At 38.3% G+C, this 18,399-nt stretch overlaps 1 protein-coding gene across 1 annotated transcript in view; it reads right to left on the bottom strand.

Moving 5' to 3' along the window:
- Nucleotides 1–18,399, bottom strand: part of NAV3 (neuron navigator 3) — a 382,585-nt gene that overhangs the window by 268,543 nt on the left and 95,643 nt on the right. The window contains exons 2-3 of the mRNA XM_052639853.1: nucleotides 752–869; nucleotides 51–103 (exon numbers count right to left, since the gene is read on the bottom strand). Coding sequence (XP_052495813.1) covers nucleotides 51–103; nucleotides 752–869 — 171 coding nt within the window. The remainder of the gene's footprint in view (nucleotides 1–50; nucleotides 104–751; nucleotides 870–18,399) is intronic.

Below are 18,399 nucleotides of genomic sequence, written 5' to 3'. Positions count from 1 at the left end.
ACTCTGGAAGTGAAGACAGGCATTATATTTAGAATAAACATGATTCTTACCATCTGAGATTGACTCCTAGGACATCCATTGATATCTTCAACTTTTTCATTTGCTAAAGCCAAGAAATAAAATAAAGGAGAGAAAAAAAGAACGACATGCTTGAGCCATGAAGTGAAACACACACACAAGAGACTAAGAAAAAAAAAAAAGGAAAAAAAAAAAACAAAAAACAAGCAAACGCTGCTGCTACATTCACTTTGTCTCCTAAGCTGTGTACAGGACACACTTGTAGCAGCCGCCAAGTCCATATGCAGAAATCAGGCAAATAAAGAAAATAAAAAAAGTGACTGAGAAGGAAGTTGCCGCTAATTCCTCAGCTTGTGCCAAATGACTGCTGACATGAAACCTTTCACAATTGTCCCTGCTGGATCAGGATACAGTTTCAAGGAATCTCAGAGTGTATGAGTTGCTCCAGCTAACAAAAAGCACACATGGGAGACATATGGTTTAATGAAGCGTTCATTTCTGACAATTCAGTGTATGTAAAGATACTGCTCTAGCCATTTACAAGTACGGCCAAACTGCCTTTTTCAAACATTCTCACATAAACATTTTAATTAAACCACAGGGAGAGCTACATTAATCTCACAGACACATGGACCAAGTTTCTAAGCATTCGACTTAAATTGTATTTTACCCAAAGTAGGTGGGGACAGAGACTTTCAAGTTTTGTTTTGTTTTTCCAGAGGGGAGGTCTCACCAATGATCTGGATGATTTCTGCTAGCAGGACTCCATCTGCAATGTCTTGCTGCAAATCCTTGATCAGCCGTTTGTGGCCCGATTTTGCTAGGTAGTGGTTGGCCCAGTCTGTGTAAATCTGTTGAACAGAGGGAGGGAAGAAGTGAGATGAGATGAGGGAAAAGAGAGGCAATAAAAATGCTCAAGACAAATGCTGGATACAGAGGGATGTTATTCTGGATCACATTCCAGCTTAAGAAGTCATAGCTCAAAAGGAAATAGTTGTAAAATAACTTTTAAGTTCACTTTTTTTCAAAACCAGGGACCAGTCACTTGTGACAGAGCAAAACTCCCTTCCTGGATGACTACTGAGGAAGCTCCTGTTCGCATTAAGTTTCAGTTTTTACTCTCTTGCCTCTCGTTCCATCATACTGAAAAGAATCCTGTCTGTCCTTGTAAAAGGAAGCCACCTGGATTGACTTATATAGGAATCTCACTATAAAAATGTGTGTTTCTCTGAGCAGGCTTTATTAAATCTGTCATGTGAGATACTACATGTGATAATATTTTGGCATCATTTTATGAAATAATTGCAGATGCCTAAGCTATTTTATTTGAATTGTCAAATCCCATTTCAGCTTCTCGTAATGTGTTTTTATAAGAGAACAGAGCAAGTTTAAATGCAGCTATTATGGAGAAATTGTAATTAATAGAGAATTGAGTATAGTTTATGAACTCTAAGCTTGGCTATCCATTTAAAGAAGAGGTGTCTCTCCAAAAACAGATTATGATCGAGGAAAAAATTGAAACTGTTCAAAAACTTCACAAAAATAATAAACTGTTACTAATCTTTCAAATGTTATAGGCACTTACTGATGTAATCTAATCTAATTATAGGGAGAAAACTTCAGTTTCATGAGAGGCTGACAGGGACATAGTAGTACACTTACAAGGCAGACCGTAACATGATGTGATAGAAGAATGAAAACCTGAAATAGGAGGAGAGGAGGACAAATCACTGAGAGATGTAAAAATGTGTTCTAGGAGAAGCACTGGAAGTAACTGGAAACACAGTCGAGCCTGAAGAGAGGAAGGGAAGGGAAGGGCTTTCCCCCCGAGGGTACAGGGTACAGAGAGGCAGAGGGACAAAGAAATCAAGCGCAGAGTTGAAAATCATGTAATTAAGGCAGGATGCCTGAAATCAGGACAGATCAGCCTGGAAATGTAAGTTGTGCCTTGTGGTCATGAGCACTGAGACCCAGGCAACTGCAAAAAAAGAAAAAAATTGTCTAACAAAATTAATACACGTTTTTACAAAAATAAAGTAAAACAGAAGTGTAAAAACCGGACATATAAAAGTTTCCCATACTTGCAACCCCACTCACGTTTGAATGACTTGATATGAATAGTTCTAGACCTTTTTCTACACCCACACACTTCACCGCATGACATCATATTACACACCATATAAACATACTCATGACAGAATGGGTAACCAAATCTAGCTCAGTTTTACCTATCACTCTGCATTTTCAGCTTTTCATGTAACAATATTTTAATAATACTTCTAAAACCATTTTACCAAAATTTACCACTATTTGTGATGTTATATTATACATAGTATCAATCCCCCCTAACAAAAGATACTTATTTTGTTTAAAAATGTTTCCATTGCTTCTAAATTTGTAAGACACATCTTACATATGTGTCTTGCCACATACTTATACTAGTATTTTTTACAGGACCAAAATCTAAAAACGGGACTGCCAAGTGTTTTATAATGGATCCTAGGTACAAACATTTCAAAATATAACACAAAAGAAAATAAGTCTTTATTTTGGAAGATATAAGGTGGCATCTTAATGCATATGTACTGGTAGAATGTGTTCTGAAAGATATCAGTAATTTGAGGTATATCCTACTGCGTAAGAAAAACATATATGATGGCAACACTACATCTTCTTTCTTCACGCTCATTATCTTCTTTATACTGAAGATCATTAAAGTGTAAGAAAAATCACTTGCACAACTGTCTCCTTAATTAGAAAACAAGCACAATTTCTAGATTGACATTTTTATTTGTTGATCATCTTCCTCAATTAAGATTTTATTCTACTTGTGTTATGGCAAAAATTTAATTTTATAAGATTTACACTGTTCATAATCTTAAAAAATTGAGTGCTCTCCCTTCACCTACACGTCAATCAAATGATAGCATTAATCATTTGGTGTCTAGTAGAAATTTCAGTGTGAGCCAGACTTTACTTGTGCCTATCCCTGAGGCAGCGAGTTATTTATAAGGACCAGTTAACTGACTCTAAAGGATCCACAATGATGAAGAATATGAGTTCTGAACTCAAGCAGACACTGCTTGGAGGCCCAGAAGACTCTTTGCTTCCCCCTGGAACCTTGAACAAATTGCTTATATTTTCTAAACCTGATTCCTTATCTGCAAAATAATGATGATATAATACTTATAATATTATGTCAAGACTAATAAGGTTGAACTTATAAAGGACCTGTCACAGAGTTGATCCTGAAAAAAGGCCTATTATTACTATTTTATGGCATCTAAATGTTATTTGCTATGGTGGCTTTCCAACAAATATTTGTTGATGTTATCATTGCTCAAAGGTTAAAAAATGTGGAAGTATTGGCAGTCAAAGACTGGAGAAACTGGATTCCTTGCTTTCTTACACTAGTCACATCTCTGACTGCTGCTATCTAATTCACCGAGGCCACAGATCTGTCCCCCATCCAAACTCTGAGGAACGTGTCCAATTTTGAGGCTGCAATGTTCTCATCTAGGCCTTCAGTGAATGCTTCCATCATTACACCACCTCCAACAAAGCTCATACTGCCTGGATTTTTTTTTTTTTTAATGAAGGTATGAAATTATAGAAATTATGCTTATTTAACATTTATTTAAATATATACAAAATAGAATGCGTTAAAAGTAAAAACAATAATACTTCTATTCTCCGAATGCATGCTAACAGTGCCTTATCCTCTATCCAAAGCCCTCTGGGACTTAGGTGAGAAAACAGATGGGAAGTCAGCTGGTTGGCGTCAAGACCTTGTTGAGAAAGCCTCTGACTGAGCTCAAGAAACATTTTTTCACTTAGTCCAGGATTTCTTCTAGAGGAATCCCAAGCCCAAGTGCTTTGACTTATCCAGCAACTTCAACAAGTGAAATTTTGCTCAGATAATAACTCTGACTTAGCAGCAATCAGAAAAATATATTCAGACTAAATAAATGAACTTAAAAATTACTTCCTGTGTATTTTACTTAGTCCTTCTAATAGATATGTGTAGAAGATACTTGATTCAAATAAATCAGTGTTTTCCAAAGGGTTATAATATAGATGATGAAATATAAAACAACTACCTAGAAACTTCTATACATTCTAAATATTAAATATAAGCTTACAGTTTCATGTCTTTAATGAAAACTTAAATTTAAAAAAGTGGAAATAGGAAGTGTGTCTTTAAGAAGACAATCTTCAAACAAAGGACATATGGTATATAAGTGTGTTTAAAAATCATCAATAAACTTACTGTAATAATATGATGAAAGAAGATACAAACAATCTTGTCAACCATCATTAAAACCTGTTGTTCAAATAAATACAGAATTTATTTGAACAGAATGGTGAAATCATGACCAGATTTTGGATCCAAGCTCCAAAGTTGCCCTTGGTTAATTTCCACTAAAATAATCACATTATTTAACATTTTAACCTCAGTTGAATGAGTAAAATGTGTGGTAACATATTTTGTAGGATTATACTACAAATTAGAGGGTTATTTTGTGTGTGTGTGAAGAAACCAATATAATTGAAAATAACATCAAATTACTCATAAATCAATATTTTGTATTTTCTATAGCAGGATCAGTGAGTATTTAAGTCATCAAGGTTCTGACCAAAACTTTAAATAGCATTTACCTTTAAGCATCTTAAGCCAACTTTTCTCAACTATTTTAACTGCAATGTTATGAATATAAATGTCATCTCATGTAGTAATTATATTTAATTATAATTAATTAATTATAATACAGAAGAATTAATGAGATTACACTTGCCAAAGTGCTACTTAGAAACCCTAGCACATTTGTATGTCTAACTATTCATTCACAGTGAGTTAAAATAATAGAATTAAATGCACCATGGCATATTTTATACTTTGTATCTATCAGCATGTGTTTTAGGGCCTGTATGCAACAGCAGGTATTCTTTAAGGAACAATCTACAGGGCTGAAATTTCTGCTCTTCCATTTACTATCCATGTGGACATTAACGGAACATTTATTTTCTCTCAGTATCAGATTTTTCTCACCTATAAAATGGTAATAACAGTATTATCTACTAATGGAATTATTGTGAGGATTGAATAAATTTATACTCTTGGAACATGGCCTTTCACTTCCTAAATATTTGTTAAATGTGAAATAGTGTTAGTAGTTCGTGTTTCAATATAAAATACATTTATGTTAACTGTAATTAGTTTATTAACATAATTCATCAGTATCACTGTCAAATCCTTAAATATTAGCTGTCTACCCAAATGTAGATAACCTAACTAATGAAGGAAAATTGCTGCAAGTTATAATGATCTCTAAAGTATCGATCCTATAATTTTTCTTTTACAGTGCTCTCTTCAGCAGCACATACACTAAAATATTTCTTTTACAATGCTTGTTTTTAAATTACAAAACAATAGGGTCAGAGAGAAGGCAATATTCCTGATTTCAAGCCATACTAGAAAGCTATGGTCATCAAAACAATATGATACAAAAAGCAATAAACAGACCAATGGAACAAATCTGAAAACCTAAAAATAACCCAAGCATATACAGTCAAGTAACATTTGACAAAAGGGCTAAGAACACTCAACAGAGAACAGGCAGTTAATTCAGTAAATGGTGCTGAGATAATTAGATACTCACATGTGAAAGAATGAAACCGCACCCATGTCTTATGCCACTTGACAAAAATTAACTCAAAATGGACTAACCTTGAAACCATGAAACTCCGAGAAATAAACACAGGAATCAATTCTTTGACATGGGTCTTGGGAATGAATTTTTGAATATGACATGTAAAGCTCAAAAAAATAAAATTAAGAACAAATGGGACTGTACCAAACTAAAAAGCTTTGACACAGCAAAAGAAACTATCAATAAAGTGAAAAGACTACCCAAAAAAATGGGAAAAATATTTGCAAACTACTCGTGTAATGACGGAATTAATATCTAAAATACATTTTTAAAAATCATATAATGCAAAAGGAAAATACAAATAATCCAATTAAAAATAGGCAAAAGATCTGAATAGACATTTCTCTAAAGAAAATATACAGAAGGCCAACAGGTATGAGGAAAGATGTTCAGTATCACCAGTCATTAGGGAAATGCAAATTAAAACCACAATGTGATATTACCTCACGCCTGTTAGAATGGCTGTTATCAAAATGATGAAATAATAAACCCTGGTGTGAATAAGGAGAAAAGACTTCCTCCTCCTTGCTTTGTTCTTTTTATTCTATGTGAGCAGATGGATGTTACTGAATCTACTGAAATTATTATAGTAATAATTTCACAGTATATGTAAACCAAAGGCTTCCCAGCTAGTGCTAGTGGTAAAGAACTCGCTTGCTAATGCAGGAGACGTAAGAGACATGGGTTAGATCCTTGGGTTGGGAAGATACCCTGGCGGAGCAGGAGATGGCAACCCACCCAGTATACTTGAGTGGAGAATCCCATGGACAGAGGAGCCTGGAAGGCTAGTCCATAGAGTCACACAGAGTCGGACACGATGGTAGCTACTTAAAACACACACTGGCGTATATAACCAAACTATCATGCTGTATATAAATTATTTCTCAGTAAAACTGCAAATGGATTAATAAATATGGCAAAACACCCAAAACAAACAAAAATAGAAGACAATAGATAGATACCACATTGCTTTTGTTCTGTTACAGCAAAACAACATCACAAGTTCTTTGATTCTCCATGGAGTCTTAAACTTTTGCTCATGATGACTTCTTTTTAACTACTGACAACATAATGTACTGCTGTTGTGTATCAAAACAATCTATTCCTGAATTTTTTAACCATAATTTCAGAATTTGATGAGCGTATTTTAAGCAACCTGACAGTTAAATAAAATAATTATGACTTTTTATTATTGCATATACTGCACAGTTCAGTCGCTCAGTCATGTCCGACTCTTTGCGACCCCATGAATCGCAGCACGCCAGGCCTCCCTGTCCATCACCATCTCCTGGAGTTCACTCAGACTCACGTCCATCGAGTCCGTGATGCCATCCAGCCATCTCATCCTCTGTTGTCCCCTTCTCCTCCTGCCCCTAATCCCTCCCAGCATCAGAGTCTTTTCCAATGAGTCAACTCTTTGCATGAGGTGGCCAAAGTACTGGAGTTTCAGCTTTAGCATCATTCCTTCCAAAGAAATCCCAGGGCTGATCTCCTTCAGAATGGACTGGTTGGATCTCCTTGCAGTCCAAGGGACTTTCAAGAGTCTTCTCCAACACCACAGTTCAAAAGTATCAATTCTTCGGCACTCAGCCTTCTTCACAGTCCAACTCTCAAATCCATACATGACCACAGGAAAAACCATAGCCTTGACTAGACAGACCTTAGTCGGCAAAGTGATGTCTCTGCTTTTGAATATACTATCTAGGTTGGTCATAACTTGTCTTCCAAGGAGTAAGGGTCTTTTAATTTCATGGCTGCAGTCACCATCTGCAGTGATTTTGGAGCCCCAAAAAATAAAGTCTGACACTGTTTCCACTGTTTCCCCATCTATTTCCCATGAAGTGATGGGACCGGATGCCATGATCTTCGTTTTCTGAATGTTGAGCTTTAAGCCAACTTTTTCACTCTCCTCTTTCACGTTCATCAAGAGGCTTTTTAGATCCTCTTCACTTTCTGCCATAAGCGTGGTGTCATCTGCATATCTGAGGCAATCTTGATTCCAGCTTGTGTTTCTTCCAGTCCAGCGTTTCTCATGAAGTACTCTGCATAGACGTTAAATAAGCAGGGTGACAATATACAGCCTTGACATACTCCTTTTCCTACTTGGAACCAGTCTGTTGTTCCATGTCCAGTTATAACCATTGCTTCCTGACCTGCATACAGATTTCTCAAGAGGCAGGTCAGGTGGTCTGGTATTCCCATCTCTTTAAGAATTTTCCACAGCTTATTGTGATCCACACAGTCAAAGGCTTTGGCATAGTCAATAAAGCAGAAATGGATGTTTTTCTGGAACTCTGTTGCTTTTTCCATGATCCAGCAGATGTTGGCAATTTGATCTCTGGTTCCTCTGCCTTTTCTAAAATCAGCTTGAACATCAGGGAGTTCACTGTTCACATATTGCTGAAGCCTGGCTTGGAGAATTTTGAGCATTACTTTACTAGCATGTGAGATGAGTGCAATTGTGTGGTAGTTTGAGCATTCTTTTGCATTGCCTTTCTTTGGAATTGGAATGAAAACTGACCTTTTCCAGTCCTGTTGCCACTGCTCAGTTTTCCAAATTTGCTGGCACATTGACTGCAGCACTTTCACAGCATCATCTTTCAGGATTTGAAACAGCTCAATTGGAATTCCATCACCTCCACTAGCTTTGTTCATAGTGATGCTTTCTAAGGCCCACTTGACTTCACATTCCAAGATGTCTGGCTCTAGATTAGTGATCACATCATCATGATTATCTGGGTCATGAAGATCTTTTTTGTACAGTTCTTCCGTGTATTCTTGCCACCTCTTCTTAATGTCTTCTGCTTCTGTTAGGTCCATACCATTTCTGTCCTTTATCGAGCCCATCTTTGCATGAAATGTTCTCTTGGTATCTCTAATTTCCTTGAAGAGATCTCTAGTCTTTTCCATTCTGTTGTTTTCCTCTATTTGCACTGATCGCTGAAGAAGGCTTTCTTTATCTCTTCTTGCTATTCTTTGGAACTCTGCATTCAGATGCTTATATCTTACCTTTTCTCCTTTGATTTTTGCCTCTCTTCTTTTCACAGCTATTTGTAAGGGCTCCCCAGACAGCCATTTTGCTTTTTTGCATTTCTTTTCCATGTGCTTTGCTGGAGCAGCCGTGAAAAGATACCCCATGCCCAAGGTAAGAGAAACCCAAGTAAGATGGTAGGTGTTGCAAGAGGGCATCAGAGGGCAGACACACTGAAACCATACTCACAGAAAACTAGTCAATCTAATCACGCTAGGACCACAGCTTTGTCTAACTCAGTGAAACCAAGCCATGCCTGCAGGGCAACCCAAGACAGGCGGGTCATGGTGGAGAGGTCTGACAGAATGTGGTCCACTGGAGAAGGGAATGGCAAGCCACTTCAGTGTTCTTGCCTTGAGAACCCCATGAACAGTAGGAAAAGGCAAAATGATAGGATACCAAAAAAGGAACTGCCCAGGTCATTAGGTGCCCAATATGCTACTGGAGTAGTGGAGAAATAACTCCAGAAAGAATGAAGGGATGGAGCCAAAGCAAAAACAATACCCAGTTGTGGATGTGACTGGTGATAGAAGCAAGATCCGATGCTGTAAAGAGCAATATTGCATAGGAACCTGGAATGTCAGGTCCATGAATCAAGGCAAATTGGAAGTGGTCAAACAAGAGATGGCAAGGGTGAACGTCGACATTCTAGGAATCAGCGAACTAAAATGGACTGGAATGGGTGAATTTAACTCAGATGACCATTATATCTACTACTGCGGGCAGGAATCCCTCAGAAGAAATGGAGTAGCCATCATGGTCAGCAAAAGAGTCCAAAATACCGTACTTGGATGCAATCTCAAAAACAACAGAATGATCTCTGTTCGTCTCCAAGGCAAACCATTCAATATCACAGTTATCCAAGTCTATGCCCCAACCACTAATGCCGAAGAAGCTGAAGGTGAACGGTTTTATGAAGACCTACAAGACCTTTTAGAACTAACACCCAAAAAAGATGTCCTTTTCATTATAGGGGACTGGAATGCAAAAGTAGGAAGTCAAGAAACACCTGGAGAAACAGGCAAATTTGGCCTTGGAATGCGGAATGAAGCAGGGCAAAGACTAATAGAGTTTCGCCAATAAAATGCACTGGGCATAGCAAACACCCTCTTCCAACAACACAAGAGAAGACTCTACACATGGACATCACCAGATGGTCAACACCGAAATCAGATTAATTATGTTCTTGGCAGCCAAAGATGGAGAAGCTCTATACAGTCAACTAAAACAAGACCAGGAGCTGACTGTGGCTCAGATCATGAACTCCTTATTGCCAAATTCAGATTTCAATTGAAGAAAGTAGGGAAAACCACTAGACTATTCAGGTATGACCTAAATCATATCCCTTATGATTATACAGTGGAAGTGAGAAATAGATTTAAGGGCCTAGATCTCATAGTGCCTGATGAACTATGGACAGAGGTTCATGACATTGTACAGGAGACAGGGATCAAGACCATCCCCATGGAAAAGAAATACACAAAAGCAAAATGGCTGTCTGGGGAGGTCTTACAAATAGCTGTGAAAAGAAGAGAGGCAAAAAGCAAATATACTGCACAGAGGTACACAAATGTGTCAGAGACATTAATTTATTTATAATGAGTGCTAAATGATCAAAAGAATGTAGAGAAGTAGGTTGGGAAAGATGGACTCTTTAGTCAAGAATCTATATTAATAGAAATACACTAACCTATAATCTAAAGTCCTGAATATTCATTCGAAGGACTGATGCTGAAGCTGAAACTCCAATACTTTGGACACCTGATGCAAAGAACTGACTCCCTGGAAAAGACACTGATGCTGGGAAAGATCAAAGGCAGGAGGAGAAGGGGACGATTGAGGATGAGATGGTTTGATGGTATCACCGACTCAATGGACATGAGTTTGAGTAAACTCCAGGAGTTGGTGATGGGCAGGGAAGCCTGGAATGCTGTAGTCCATGGGGTCACAAAGAGTCAGTCACGACTGAGGGACTGAACTGATAACTTAATTAGAAAATATTATTAGTGAAGTCTGATAATTTTAAAACATCACTTGAGCCAGTTTTAACTCTGCATTTACTTCTTCCATTAGTGTCTCCCCAACATTCAAGGAGTAGTGACAGTCCCATAAGCACTACTCTCCAGTTTAGTCAATTCACTGCCTTTCAGAAGGCAAATAGGCCCTTCTAAACCCACAGCAGACAGAAATCATTTTGAAAGCCAAGAATTTCCATGGCAGTAAGAGGCTTCTGCATTATTTGAATCAGCAAAGTACGAAGCACATAAAAGATAGGCCATAAATGGTGGACTAGGGAAGTATTTTTCCCAGAAAGAGGACTAGTACTGGAAGACAACTGGAAGAAAGGAAAGGTGCTAAGATGTGCCCTAACAGGCCACTTGTCTGGGCAGAATTTCACAGCCACATGTGGACCCAAGAAGGACTCAAAAAGCATAACATGTACCAAAAGTTTGTGGGACGGCATCTATTTTTTGTTTTTTTCCAATTCCTGAAAACAATATGGAATTGTCTAAGGGAAAGCCACTTATCCTAGAGAGTATTTGAAATCAGGACAGGAAGAATGCTGAGAACTGATACACGAAAGGACAAAAAGAAAGAAAGATGTGATCATAGGTTATGATCAGTACAGTCTGACAGGCATCGTAAGTTTCGCCGTCACCAGGCAGCAGCACTGAGGGGCACTGGTGTCCCAGAAGACGCGGCACCACAGAGCCATGAGAACAAGTAACCCTGGGCCCCAACCCTCCCCAGACCACCCTTCAGAAAGAAATGTGCACAGGGAAGGAGAAGACTCGGGAGTTGACTGGGCCTTTGGCTTTCCTGGTGGCTCAGAGGTTAAAGTGTCTGCCTCCAATGCGGGAAACCCAGGTTCGATCCCTGGGTCGGAAATGGCAACCCACTCCAGTATTCTTGCCTGGAGAATCCCATGGACAGAGGAGCTTGGTAGGCTACAGCCCACGGGGTCACAACGAGTCGGACACAACTGAATGACTTCACTTACACTTTCTGATAATACTGGGCTTTAAACTGGAAGTAACTTTGATTTGGGAAAAATCAATTTTCTCCTGCTGAATAGGAATAGAGACGTAAAAGCTGATTTTACACACCTCAGTATATGACTCAAAAATCCATGAACAACAGGCAAACTTAGACAAAAGGATTAGCAAAATTACTAAGGATTTAAGATTTAAAACATGCTATTTTTGGTCAGCTTGGAATTTGAACCCAGACTGGATCTTCAGGTGTTATCACAGAAATGATAAGACCAATGATCCATGGAGGTCAATGTCATGGCTCTTGCAGACCTTCTAGAAATCTCAATACTGAGGGCTATGAGTGAGTGTATGCGCTCAGTAAAGTCCGACTCTTTGCGACCCCAAGGACTCTAGCCCACCATGCTTCTCGGTCCACGGGATTTTCCAGCCAAGAATACTGGAGTGGGTTGCCATTTCCCTCTCCAAGAGATCTTCCTGACCCAGGGACTGAACCCACATTTCTTGTGTCTCCTACATTGGGAGGTGGATTCTTTACCACTGCACCATCTTGGAAGTCCTAAAGAGGTATTATTATAAAATGAACACGTTAAAAACTTTTGATAATATCACTATCATCACAATGCATGTAATAGAGTCACCAAGTATATGATTAACTCAGTTAGTAGGAAAATACTGTTTATGAAGTTTTTCAAAAATTCACTGTTTGGAGGTTGATTAAAAGTGAACATTAATTTTGTTTATAGAATTGGCAAAGACTTAAACATGATAATATTCAGTGCTGGCAAGAGTGTGACAGGGCATTCTTATAAACTCACAGTTGGATGTAAATTGACCAACTTTTCTGAAAAGCTATCTCCCAGATTCAGAAGTAGTGCTTTTCAGCATTTCTGAGGGGGAATTTCATTGCCACTGTATTTCTTTGATGAGTTGTGTATTTGCCCATTTTTTCTTAGGCTGGTCACTTTTTTAATCACTGAAATGTAAACCCAAGCTTATATGACTGATTATTTAATTAGTTTTCCCTCCTAGACTGAATAATTTAGTTTTGTTGACCTTATATCCAAAGTGCCTACTGTATTCCCTGGTATACAGTAGTCACTCATTAAAAACTTGAATAAATGAGTGAGCTGAATAGCAGTTACTTAATAAAAAATTGTTGAAGCAGTTAAAAAATGAATATTAATGAACAAACAACCCAGCAAATCAGAAGGTCTTTGAAAGCAGGTAAATTCTAAAGTAAGCATAAAATAAATTCCAATAATTTCCCTGTGCTGTTTTTTCTTTCTCACATCCAATCTCTAACCCAGTTCTGTTAACTTGATCTTCTTCATGCCTTCTGACCCTACAGCTCCATTGCTGATGTAATTGTTCTGGTTCAACTTCTCATCATCTCTCACACAAATTACTTTAAAAGTCCTAGAAATTGTTTCTAAGTTAGGCAGGCTATGTACTAACCTATTCTAAATACTATAGATAGGAACTGCTTTAAAGTGCAAAATTATTAAATTATTAAGTAATTTACCTTCCTCCCTAAAAATTACAGGATAGCTCCCACTTGATTTGAGAAGAAAACTTTCCTTCTGAAGCCAATTCACTCCAGTTTTTAAGAGCAACTTTGCTCAAAGAAAAATGGCAAAAAAGAAAAGATAAAAAAAGACGGCCACAACTATGAAGGTTCTAGAAGAATAATGGAAGATTGAGGAATGCCATCCAAAAGGATAAGCTTTGACAAGCAGAGAGAAGGGAAAAGCATATCCCATATATATAATGAAAGATGGTGAAACATAGTAAGAGGCAGGGGTGTATTTCACATTCTGAATTCTGAATCCATTTGTTCAGAATAATTCCATTTGTTCAGAAAGTGGGGAAGAGGCACATTGAAAAGCTAGAGAAAAAATAACAGGGATCGGATAAGGGTCCTGTGCAAAGAAGGCTATGTCAGTACTTGAGGTGAAAGCTTATTCTTACGTAGGAGACGTAACACTGACCGACATGACTGTATTTCTAAACTCTAGCTCCGGTGCAGCTACGGAGGATCATTTGGAACAGAGAAAAGCAATGAGGGGAGATTACATAAGAGGATTTCACATGCTAGCAAGGTGATGCACAAAATCCTTCCAGCTAGGTTTCAACAGTATGTGAACTGAGAACTTCCAGATGTACAAACTGCATTTAGAAAAGGCAGAGGAACCAGAGATCAAACTGCCAACATCCATTTGATCACAGAAAAAGCAAGGGAATTCCAGAAAAAAATCATCTGCTTCATTGACTATGCTGAGTCTTTTCACTGTGGGGTCACAACAAACTGTGTAAATTACACAGAGATGGGAATACACAGAAATGGGAATACCAGACCACCTTACCTACCTCCTGAGAAACATGCATGCAGGTCAAGAAGCAACAGAACTCAACATGGAACAATGGACTGGTTCCAAATTGGGAAAGGAGTATGTCAAGGCTGTATATTGTTACCATGCCTATTTAACTTATATGCAGAGCACGTTATGAGAAATGCTGGGCTGGATGAAGCACAAGCTGGAATCAAGATTGCTGGGAGAAATATCAAAAACCTCAGATAGGCAGATGATACCACTCTCATGGCACAAAAGGAAGAGAAACTAAAGAGCCTCTTATTGAGAAAGAGGAGAGTGAAAAAGCTGGCTTAAAACTCAACATTCATAAAACTAAAACCATAGCTTCCAGTCCCATCACTTCATGGCAAACAGATGGGGAAACAATGGAAACAGTGAGAGACTTTATTTTCTTGGGCTCTAAAAGCACTGTGGACAGTGACTGTAGGCGTGAAATTAAAAGACGTTCGCCCCTTGGAAGAAAAGCTATGACAAACCTAGATAGTATATTAAAAAGCAGAGACATCACTTTGTTGACAAAGGTCCACATAGTCAAAGCTATGCTTTTTCCAGTAGTCATGTACAGATGTAGAGTTGGACCATAAAGAATGCTGAGCACTGAAGAACTGATGCTTTCAAACTGTAGGGCTGAAGAAGACTGCTGAGAGTCCCTTGGACAGCAAAGAGATCAGACCAGTCAATCCTAAAAGAAATCAACCTTGAATATTCATTGGAAGGACTGATGCTGAAGCTGAAACTCCAATACTCTGGGCACCTGATGTGAAGAACTGACTCCCTGGAAAAGACCCTGATGCTGGAAAGATTGAGTGCAAGACAAGAAGGAAGTGACAGAGGATGAGATGGTTGGATGGCATCACTGACTCAACACACATGAGTTTATGCAAACTCAGAGAGACAGTGAAGGACAAGGGAAGCCTGGCATGTACAGTCCAATGGGTCACAAAGAGCTGGACAGGACTTAGCAACTGAACAATCAGTTAAGATGTAAGACTTCTTTCTCATAGTGAAATAAATACTTCACCACTCTGGTATTTTCTAGAAACTCTCCCTTAAAAGAGCAAGAGCAGAAACCAAAAACTCTTAACTCCATGACTGTAATACATGAACATAGAAAGGAGATGAAAGAGTGATGCATGACTTAGCAAAGAGAAGAAAAGAAACATCAAACCCACAGGATCTGCAGAGGGAGATTCCAAAGCAATGCAAGGAAGTTTTCCCATAGAACCCCAGAACAGCTCCAAAAGTGTGGGCAACAGACCAAATGGAAGCTGGGAGGAACCAGAGACAGCTGTAGAATTCCTTGTCTCCCACTCATACCATCCAAAGCCTGGAAATACAGACCAGGGAAATTCCAAACTGAGAGTTACCAGTCAGGCAGGAGGGTGGAAGCATAAGAATGAAAATGAGAGATAAATATTATGCATCATGAAATTAAGACTCCAGCAACTGTCTTCCACTATTGGCGTTCTTTCTCCTTCAGAAATGCAGGAGTATATTTCCCCATCCTCATTCCAGCCTCATTCCAGAACTGGAAAGTCTTTCTCTGACAACAGTAGTTATCTCTAAGACCAAAGACAGCAAAATTTAAGATACCCAGTGAATCAACCAGCTGGCCAGTGGGGGCCCTATAATTAATCCCAGAAGACATTAAGAAATGTGTGGACGTGTGAACACAGCTTTATAGTGTCTCACACTTGGTGCACACAGAGTTGAAGCTTACAATACATTTGATAAAACCCTCTAAAATAAAATACAGACACCAGACGGGCAGATAAAAGAGTCAGAATAAAATACTGTAAAAGGCAGGAGTAGACTAAAACTTCAAGGAAGTTATAATATTGGTGTCTACCACTTAGTAGACACCCAAAAAAGTCTGGCTTTCAGTCTTTTGAGCCATCTGTACGCAATCCATATAGATGATATATATGTGAGGCTTTCATTTTTATATTTGAAGAAAACATAAATGTTTCTTAATTGTTTAAAATATCTGAGTTTTGGCTGTAAAGAAGAAAACGCCTTAATGATGATTAGTACACTTCTGGTACATGTCACGTATATTACTAATAATATATTCCATGTGAAGGGATTACCAGTCTTAAATAAACATGATTAAAATTCATATACATGCAAAACTATCACTTTCCATTATTACTGCACTTAGTGTTTCAAAGTCTTTGAGAGTTATTTCCCTTATGAGACTACAATACACCTAGACCACCTACTGTATTTATTTTGAGCATAAGCGGGATAAACCAAATCATCGTCAATATTCTCAGATCTCACGCTTGCAACCCTATGGATCCCAGTGACATGTTTTTGGTATGAAGCTGCCAAATGCACCCCTTGACTTTTCTTAGTCAAGGGGTGCATTTTACTGAATTTACTGAAAAAAATTATACTGATATTTTCATTTACAACTGCATTCATCTGCTTACCTTTATACCACAAATTATTAGCTTGGAATCTAATGACCTCTCCCTATAGGCATACCTCCAAGATATTGTGGGTTCCATTCTAGACTACCTCAGTAAAGCATGTATCTCAACAAAGCAGGTCAGAGGAATTTTGTTTTCCAGTGCATGTAAAAGTTATGTTTACACTATGCTGTAGTTTATTAAGTGCAACAGCCATTAAGTGGAAAAATTTACATACTTTAAATTAAAAATACTTTATTGGTAAAAATTCTATCTGAGCCTTCAGTGAGTCACAATCTTTTTCAACAGTAACCGAAAAAAATCACTGATCACAGATTATCATAGCAAATGTAGTAATAATGAAAAAGGCTGAAATACTGCAAGAAATACCAAAATGTGAAACAGAGACATGAAGTGAAAAAGTACTACTGGGAAAGCTTGATGCAGGGTTGTTATACACCTACAATTTATTAAAAAACCTATTATTGGTGAAGTACAATAAAGTGAAACAACAAAACAAGATCTGCCTCATTGATACTGGGAATAAGAAAGTCTCAGATGGGCAGGAACAGACAGAATGTGATGCAAAAGGAAAACCTGGTGACATTCTAACCACCCAGCTCCTTTGTCCCAATCATCATTTCCCACAATCTTGCGAAGGCTCCCTGGCATCCGTCTGCAGTCACGTGTCACTGATCCATTTCAGCACTGCAAATGCACAGACTGCTTCAGCTTTTGAAAAATATTATCTCCTTCACTTAAGGTTTTAAGTGTGATCATCATCCTGGGCAATTTCCTCATGAGTGAGTAATCCATTAAAAACTGCCAGAAATTAAACATATAAGAAGTATCTACCAGCTACAGAAGAACTATATAAAAAAGATCTTCATGACCCAGATAACCATGATGGTGTGATCACTCACCTAGACCCAGACATCCTGGAATGTGAAGTCAAGTGGGCCTTAGAAAGCATTACTATGAATAAAGCTAGTGGAGGTGACGGAATTCCAGTTGAGCTATTTCAAATCCTAAAAGATGATGCTATGAAAGTGCTGCACTCAATATGCCAGCAAATTTGAAAAAGTCAGCAGTGGCCACAGGACTGGAAAAGGTCAGTTTTCATTGCAATCCCAAAGAAAGGCAATGACAAAGAATGCTCAAACTACCGCACAGTTGCACTCATCACACACACTAGCAAAGTAATGCTCAAAATTCTCCATGCCCGGCTTCCACAGTACATGAACTGCGAACTTCCACATGTTCAAGTTGGATTTAGAAAAGGCAGGGGAACCAGAGGCCAAATTGCCAACATCCATTGGATCATTGAACATGCAGTAGAGTTCCAGAAAAACATCTACTTCTGCTTTATTGACTACACCAAAGCCTTTGACCATGTGGATCACAAAAACTGTGGAAAATTCTTCAAGAGATGAGAATACCAGACCACCTGATGCCTCCTGAGAAATCTGTACGCAGGTCAAGAAGCAAAAGCTACAACTGGACATGAAACAAAGGACTGGTTCCAAATTGGGAAAGGAGTACGTCAAGGCTGTATATTATCACCCTATTTATTTAACTAATATGCAGAGTACATCAAGTGAAATGCCAGGCTGGATGAAGCACAAGCTGGAAGGAATCAAGATTGCTGGGAGAAATATCAATAACCTCAGATATGAAGATGACGCTACCCTTATGGCAGAAAGTAAAGAAGAACTAAAAAGCCTCTTGATGAAAGTGAAATAGGAGAGTGAAAAAGTTGGCTTAAAGCTCAACGTTCAGAAAACTAAGATCATGGCATCTGGTCCCATCACTTCATGGCAAATAGAAGGGGAAACAATGGAAACAGTGACAGACTTT

This window comes from Budorcas taxicolor, chromosome 5, assembly GCF_023091745.1.
Source record: "Budorcas taxicolor isolate Tak-1 chromosome 5, Takin1.1, whole genome shotgun sequence".
NCBI lineage: Eukaryota > Metazoa > Chordata > Mammalia > Artiodactyla > Bovidae > Budorcas > Budorcas taxicolor.
This window is presented reverse-complemented; position numbering and strand designations above follow the sequence as displayed.